General features: G+C 40.0%; 2 pseudogenes and 1 gene segment (V, D, J or C); 1 reads left to right on the top strand and 2 right to left on the bottom strand.

Moving 5' to 3' along the window:
* The window catches only part of LOC120555172, a 194946-nt pseudogene that overhangs the window by 156939 nt on the left and 28925 nt on the right, over positions 1-9082 (bottom strand).
* LOC120555120 overlaps positions 1-9082 on the bottom strand; it is a 195943-nt pseudogene that overhangs the window by 83593 nt on the left and 103268 nt on the right.
* LOC120555128 lies at positions 746-1658 on the top strand. The segment is given in 2 exon segments: positions 746-797; positions 905-1658. Coding segments are annotated over 2 exon segments (375 nt in total).

The raw sequence follows: 9082 nt of genomic DNA on the forward strand, positions 1-9082 counted from the left end.
CAACACTTTGCGATGGCTAGCTTGTTACCTGTGACGATATATGTTAAATGTAACATCTCTTTCACATTGCAGGTGACTGACCTATCTGGGTGTGTTTGGAGATGTCTGATGAAGTCCGACATTGTTGATCCTCCATCATATATCTTGGTGCCACACACCTTGCATGTAGCTGTTAGCTTACTGCCACTGTTTACAAAGTTATTGAAAGCAGAACTAATGACAAAAGGCACAACTCCAGGAGGACTTGGTGTTGCCATCGTCAATGCATTTTTTCATATGTGAGTGCACGCACATAAGGCATAGTGCATGTGTTATGTTGCACATTATGGCAAAGAGCAGGGGACATGCAGCTCGTCATACGTTTCCACAACGTATATGCGCCAATAAAAGAAAATAGAAATACATGAATACATTTAGATTTAAAAAGCAATAATTGCATGAAAACAGGCTGATGACGAGTCTCGAAGCAAGTCTGAAGTCTTTTGGGTTGAGTCGCAAGTCAAGTTTGAAGTCACTGTTTGTGCGACTTAATTACGACTCGAGTCTGATTCTCAGACTTGAGTCCCCATCTCTGAGACATGACATCACATGTTATACCAAGAGTCGTTTTAAAGTCTTTATGACAAAGAGTGAGAAAGGCCATTAATCATCTGGGAGAGTTTATAGTCCTGAGAGTTGAACACTGGATGACTGACAGCTGTCCTTCATGACAACAGAAGACACAGAAATCCTCCTCATCAAAAACATGACTTTGATCTCCGTCCTCATCTGGACTCTCCTCTGCTGCTGCTTCACAGGTAAAGTCCAGAGAATCAAACTCCTCTCCTCTATCAACATCCGTCCCTCTGAAATGAAGCCGACTAAACCGTGACGCTGCTTTATGTTTTTGTCTCTGTATCCTCAGAGTCCAGAGGCCAGGTCACAGTGACTCAGCCTGGAGCAGTGAGCTCTGCTCTGGGAGGCTCCGTCTCCATCAGCTGTAGGACCAGTCAGGCTGTTACACACACTAACTATTTACAGTGGTACCAACAGAGAGATGGAGAAACTCCTAAACTGATCATTAAATATACTAGCACTCGAGAATCAGGGATTCCAGATCGTTTTACAGGCAGTGGATCAAACTCTGACTTCACTCTGACCATCAGTGGAGTCCAGACTGAAGATGCAGCAGTTTACTACTGTCAGAGTTTTCATGTTATCAACAGCCAGTGGGTGTTCACACAGTGAAAAAGCGTCGTACAAAAACCTCCCTCAGTCAGACTGAACAGAAACTGAACCGACTGCTGCAGCTGGAAGCTACTGCAGAGACTGATACACTTCACTGAGGACACACACACACACACACACACACTTGACCTGATTCAACAAAAGGGAGACAAACCATCATCAACTTTCACAAAATATATTTATTTTAACAAATTAAACCAAAATAGAGGGTTAACTTTAGCTAATATATGGGCTGTGGATATTAGTAAAGTCAGTTTGTGTGATGTTCATGAGTGGTAAATATGTGTGTGTAAAGGTTGATAGGAGCAGAGTAGAGAACTAAAGCAGACGGGAGAGGAGCAAAGCTGCAGCAGAGTGGAGAGTCAGCCAGAGAGAGGGCTGCACTGCATCCAGACTTAAATAACCTCCTGCTACTGGGAACATCCTCAGCTGTTCCCAATTGCTCTAACCATCACCTGCAGAGAGAGCACAGACAGCTGAATCACACAGCTAACTCAAGATGACACCATCCATTCATATCACATCAATCTCATGTTCGTATCTGATTTTCAATTTTAACTTTATTTCAGACACACAGGTCCATATCAAGGTCATAATCGTTAACGAAAACGAACGAAATAACGGAAACTATGTGGGAAAAAACATTGCCGTTAACTGAAATAAAAAAAAAACGCATTACAAAAAAACGATAACTAAACTAAAACTGTAATGTCTGTTTGCAAAACTAACTAAAATAAAATAATCGAGTAAATGTCCTTAGTTTTCATCTTTGTCAATATCTTTCACAGAGCAAATAACGTTATATATCTTTCAGAGTTGACATTTCCAACCATAGACCTGTTTTATTCAGTCTGTGCCGTAGACATATAGTTTCCGACTGGGAACGCAGTAATTCCGACATTCCACGTCAAATTGAACACAACATGTCCGTGCCCCTCGCTGGGCATGATGGCGGTACCGAACCTCAGAAGAAAGCGGCAGAGTCCTATTTGATCATGACTGTGTCAGATAAAAGCAAGTGCCTCGCAGTGGAAGGTGATAAAATAAGTGGACAATTTATTAAAGGGAGAAATCCCACGAATTTGAAAGTACATTTGAGAAGGGCACACAAGGAGGCTAACCTAGCTTACCTTAACAAGCAGTGACAGGGCCATAGATATATACACACACACAAGGCGACATCTAGTGTATATCTATGTGACAGGGCAAGGACAACGCAAAGCCCCCTTTCCCCGAAACAGAAGCTAACCCCGGTAACGTTACTGGTAGGGACGTATGGCCAGGCAGCATGACGGAGACAACAGCAGGACAGAGAGCACCACAGGAGGGCTTTCACCAGCGACCCGATAGCTGCTGGTTAGGAAATACGCAGGAACACTAAAAGTGTGAGGAAGCGTGGGTTATAGTTTTTTTTAGATTGCTAAACGACAGTGGGCACAACTGGAGTCACATGTGCAAAACTCTACCTCCAGTCTGCACAGCAGCAGTTCATGTGGACCAAACTCTAGTTCGTTTTTCATCGCTTGAACACAGTTTTCAAAACTCTACACACTTATCCCATGACTCTAACACATTGCTGTCAAAACTGTTAACCACACATTCAAAACAGAATAGATTTCAGTCTGGTGCCTATCAAACACTGCTGATTGGAATTTCAGCTGAAAGCCTAAGCAGGTGTCTTGTTTTAGACTAGTTAGTGAACATATATGGTATTTATACAGAGAAAGATCAGAAAGCCTTTTTTTGTATACAAACACCAAATAAGAATGAAACAGTTATACACTGTACCGTTTGAGAGAAACAGGTAAAAGAGCAAAGATACCAACATGTCCAGGTAAGATGTCTGAGGGTATGTACACAGCTATAAAAAAAAGTGAAAAACACTATATCTTTACAATAGTAAAACTGCATTCTTACTGTTTTTCAGAAAGTAATGGAGGTGAAAGCAATAGAAACACCACATTCATTTGTATTTAGAGATGATGCAGACATCCAATGTGATGAAGAAAACTTGCCACATGATGCGGAGAGAGGCAGGATTAGTCACACTATTCTTTGGTACTGTTACATATGTACCTTTTAGTTTTTTCTCCAGTAATTCCATAAATTACCAGAGCCAAATTACTATATTGAAGCAAACTGCTGATTTTCATTCCTTCTTGTTTACCGTATGTAAAAATTGGTATATTATACAATCTATATCTTTACCTTAAATAAAGTATTGAGTAGTGTCAAGTCACTCAAATTGTTCAAACTGTAAAGATGAGAAAGTTTGTAATTTGTGTATTGGTGTTTGATGCTAGTGTTTTTACTCTCAGTGTGTTCTGAGTGACAGTGTGTGTGTGTGTGTGTGTTATCTCAGTGAGTATTGTTCTGAGTGTGTGGCTGCACTGAGCCTGTTCTGAGATGTGTGTTAAGGGTGATGTGAACTGTTTAGCTCAGGTGACTGTTGGTAGTGCAGACTGTGGTTAGAACAATGTGACTCCAGTTGTGCCTTACTGTCGTTTAGCAATCGAAAAATACTGCAATATGTGTGTTGATACTGGGATGTCTACACAACTGTGTGAGTTGATTGACTTCAAAAAGTTTGCAACTTTACTCAAACCAAAGTTCAAAACAGCTGTTCATGTCTGTCTTCTCTAGTCTGTTGGCTATTTAGGTTTTTTTTCCTGGCACACGTTACTAACACATTCTGCACTTGCGCGTGCCTTGTGTAGACTGTTTACACATTTGTGCTCATCATCATATGTACATTTAATGTGCCAGTGTTATTGTTGAATACACAGTGTTGGGGAGTAACGGAATACATGTAACGGCGTTACGTATTCAGAATACAAATTATGAGTAACTGTATTCCGTTACAGTTACAATTTAAATAGTTGTTTAGTATAGAATACAGTTACATTGTTAAAATCAATGGATTACATGACGATACTTCTCTGTTTCCGCAGAGTTTATTCACTCTGAATAAATTAAGGCAACTTAATGCATTTTCCACAAGCCCGATATGAAATAAAAAAAATAGCTATTTACGCCATCAGTCACAATGGAGTCGGAACCGCACGAGCAGAGCCAGGGGCGGAATAAGTTTCTATCTTGGAAATTCAAACAGCATTTCACATTAAAGAACGAACCGGGAGAATGAAATATAACTGTGCAGTGCAAACTCTGCTTGCCAGCAACCAACCTCCTTTCAGCGTCCAAATTACTCCACCTCCAACCGGAAGAAGCATCTTAAAGTAAGTTATTTTTTAATTAGCCAAGAGTAGTCGCGTCTGTTGTAGTTTTTACTGATCACCTTGCTATTTTAACATTGACGTGTGACTTTACATTCTCCTAGGTGCTGATTTACTAGCTCCAGAGCCGTTAAAGACTGACTAGCCCCGTTTGACATGCTAGCTAACGTTAGCTAAAATTAGCTCGTGGTAGCAAGACTGCGGTTAGATTTTGTAGTATGCAGTTCGGGACTACCAATACAATAATCTATCTGCTTGTTCAGGTACACATTCAGCTAGTTGGAATAAAAAGAACACACCATTATAGGCCTGTTTAGTAAGCTGGATGTGATAGCTGCATCCCTACACTTATAAAACGCAATTCAATGTGGAAGTAATCCTGAAGTAATCCAAGTATTCAGAATACGTTACTCAGATTGAGTAACGTATGGAATACTGTTACAAATTACATTTGTGGGCATGTATTCTGTATTCTGTAACGAAATACGCTTTTGAAAGTATCCTTCCCAACACTGTGAATACATTGTGAATACATATTTCTAAAATGGTGTTTTTTTGAGTTATTATTACACAATACTTTTTCTGACCTTTTTGAATCTTGCCCCTAACACATAACCCATATTACTAAAAAAGACTAAAACGAATAAAAACTAAACTAAAACTAAGCATTTTCAAAAACTACACTAGCAAACCCTCTTTAAAAACTAATTAAAACTAAACTGAATTTGAAAACAAAAAGTCAAAACGAAATAAAAATAAACTAAACTATAATAACCATGGTCCATATCAGTATGAAATATATAAAACACAGAAACACAAACAAGACAAAAAGTTGACATTGAATTACTACGATCAAAAGTGTTCCAATGTTGCTAAAAATATGAAGTGTACCTTGTGTCACATTATGTGGGATCAGTTAAAGCCATTATAATACATTTTTTTAACGTTTTAAACGATGTATACATTTGTAGGAAAGAATCAAGAGGAGCCAACTTGGTAATTATAAACATAGTAATACAGAAATCATATGCCTGCATCTATATGAAGTATATGCAAAAATATTTTCTCTTACATGCAACTCAAAAACCCCAAACAAATACACTGAGACCAAAAGTTAATTCTTGACTTTGGAAACAGCAAAATAATCTCTTCACAACATCCATCCATTAGCTGTTGTTGAGCTTCCAATCATATCACATGATCTTCCCTCAGCAGATGGTTTTTAATTTTTTTTTTTAATTTTTCAAATTCATATTCCTCTGAGCATTTGTGTGAGACTTCTTGTCCACGCTCGGCTTAAAAGGTCAAATATTCCATGAGAACTGGGTGAGCCCTGTCTGTGGTTTCTTTTACAATAACAGACATGAAAAACAACTGATTTGATGAAAAGGTATATGATTACGATGACATCATCAAAAGTACAACAAGCTACACAACTATCAATGAAACATGTAATTAGACGGTGAGAGAGAGAGAGAGAGAGAGAGAGAGAGAGAGAGAGAGAGAGAGAGAGAGAGAGAGAGAGAGAGCAGACTGAGATCAGTCACACTGGTCTCTCCTCAGTGTCTCTGAGAGCGGAGTCTGGGAGCCCTGGGTGGCCTCACAGGTCACAGAGCCCACCTTCTCCCACTGGTCTTTAGGGAGCCTCAGGGTGCTGCTCCAGCTGTATTTGCCGTCCTTTCCCCAGCACCCCGGGCTCCTGCTCTCCTCCCAGCTGCTGCATGCTGCTGCGCCCCACCTTCCAGGCCAGACTCCGTCTGAGGGGGAAGCCCTTGTTGGCCGGGGCACATGAGGCTGGCCTTCCCCTCTCCGCAGCTCATCACGGGAGGGGCGGCACCGCCTGCTGGGTGGGCTGGACATCACCTAGGAGACACCAATCAGCTTAGAGGGACAGGGACCACACAGCTGTTACATCAAACCAGCAGACAATTTGGACACTCTTGACTGTGTGAGAGTTGGTTTTCTCCTTTAAGGAGTTTCTGTCAGATGGTTTTTCTGCTCCACCAGTCACTCACTCACACATTGTTTCACTTCCCTTTAAGAAGCCTCTCATGTAAATCAGCACAGAGAGAATCATCTACACAATGAGCTGATATATATCAAACTATACACTGGAAATAAAAATGTCAACTTTTTGGACAAATCTTTAAACCTCTAAATGAAAATCAGCACCAACCTAACTATACATTACTTTAAAGTATTAAGTGTAATGGAAACAAATCCAGAAAATGAGCTGACAACATCAAATGTTCTTCATGTGGATTTTGATCATCATTACCAAACTGTTCAAATAGTTTTCAAATTTTTAAAACAATACATGACACAGTAAAGAGAGATGTTGCACATTTTCAAATACCGATCTTTATCTTTGCTCTGTTCAATTGTTTGAATATTCAAATCTTCTTTACTTGTTTAAACAGTTATCATTGATGTGGAAAATTAAAATGAATCTTGTAGAACAGTTTTCAGTTTTATCTTTTCCACACTTCAAGTCATTTAAATTCCGTTTGACAGAAATGTGTAAAGAAATGTTTAGTGAAGCTGCTCTGGAGTTAGTCTCCACGATAAAGGAGGAGAAATAAAAACATGAATACATGTATGATTTATCAACTGTAAACAGAATTTAAAACATTACTTTACAATATTTACAGTATAGTTTTTAGTATTTGTGCAGAAACTTACTTCCAACATTCAGTCTGGTTCCTCCACCTAACGTGTAATTACAGTGATACAAAGTCATTGAGCCACTGCATAACAAAAACCTCTCTCACTGTAGAGAGACACGGCTCTCTGACTTTGACTTACAAACAAACTCACCAAAATGAGGCTGTTTGTAAATCTCGTCAAATGAAAAGAGAACCGGACAATAACACAGTGCTGCAGCTTTCCTTAATCCATGTTTTTGGTATATGTTAAATGTATGTAATTTCTTCTCTCTTGCAATTAATTTAAAAAGACAAGACATTAGATTGGATTGACTTTTGTGCTTGTCGAACAAAATTTATCTTTAGCTTCTCCCAAAGTACAGCAAAGGTAAATACAATGCACATAACACAGCACACCATTAAAAACATAAGGAATATACAGAATACAATATACAATAGTGTAAATGGGCAGGTAGCAGCAGATATGTTCTATAAATAATACAAGAAAGCAAATCTTATAAAATAACAAGTGTTCCCCTGATGGAGTAATTCTGTGTTCAATGGCTGTATGGCATAGGGAATAAAATACTTCTGTAAATGTTCCAGCAGGTCCATGGGACCCTAAATCTAACATTTACTATACTCTGATAAAGTGATTGATCCATTGATGAACAGCATCATCAGTGTAATCCAAGTCCCCTGTTGGAGTCAGTCAGAGCATTTCCCATAGAGAGCCACTTTGCATCAGCAGCACCATGCTCCAGTGCTCTGGGAGAGTTTATAGTCCTGAGAGTTGAACACTGGATGACTGGAGCTGTCCTTCATGACAACAGAAGACACAGAAATCCTCCTCATCAAAAACATGACTTTGATCTCAGTTCCTCATCTGGACTCTCCTCTGCTGCTGCTTCACAGGTAAAGTCCAGAGAATCAAACTCCTCTCCTCTATCAACATCCGTCCCCTCTTGAAATGAAGCCGACTAAACCGTGGACGCTGCTTTATGTTTTGTCTCTGTATCCTCAGAGTCCGAGAGGCCGTCACAGTGACTCAGCCTGGAGCAGTGAGCGCCTCTGCTCTGGGAGGCTCCGTCTCCATCAGCTGTAGGACCAGTCAGAGGGTTTATGGTACCTACGAGTTAGCCTCGTTACCAACAGAGATGGAGAAACTCCTAAACGGCTCATTTACTATGCTAGCACTTCGACAATCAGGGATTCCAGATCGTTTTACAGGCAGTGGATCAAACTCTGACTTCACTCTGACCATCAGTGGAGTCCAGACTGAAGATGCAGCAGTTTACTACTGTCAGAGTCTTCACATTCCCAACAGCCAGTGGGTGTTCACACAGTGAAAAGCGGTCATACAAAACCTCCCTCAGTCAGACTGAACAGAAACTGAACCGACTGCTGCAGCTGGAAGCTACACAAGGACTGATACACTTCACTGAGGACACACACACACACACACACTTGACCTGATTCGAAACAAAGGGAGACAAACCATCATCAACTTTCACAAAATATATTTTATTTTAATAAATTAAACCAAAATAGAGGTTAACTTTAGCTAATACATATGGGCTGTGGATGTGGAAAAAGTCAGTTTGATAATGATGTTCATGAGTGGTAAATATGTGTGTGTAAAGGTTGATAGGAGCAGAGTAGAGAACTAAGACAGGCGGGAGAGAGCAAGCTGCAGCAGAGTGGAGAGTCAGCCAGAGAGAGGGGCTGCACTGCATCAGACTTAAATAACCTCCTGCTACTAGGAACATCCACCAGCTGTTTCCCAGTTGCTCTAACCATCACCAAGGAGAGAGAGCACAGACAGCTGAATCACACAGCTAACTCAAGTGTACCATCCATTCCATATCCCATCAATCTCATGTTTCTTATCTGATTTTCAATTTTAACTTTGGCTGAATTTTTTACAAGGTCCATATCAAGGTCATATTAGAACTGAAAGCAATACATGGCATA

The sequence above is a fragment of the Perca fluviatilis genome, unplaced genomic scaffold (genome assembly GCF_010015445.1).
Source record: "Perca fluviatilis unplaced genomic scaffold, GENO_Pfluv_1.0 PFLUV_unplaced_scaf_2, whole genome shotgun sequence".
Lineage (NCBI taxonomy): Eukaryota > Metazoa > Chordata > Actinopteri > Perciformes > Percidae > Perca > Perca fluviatilis.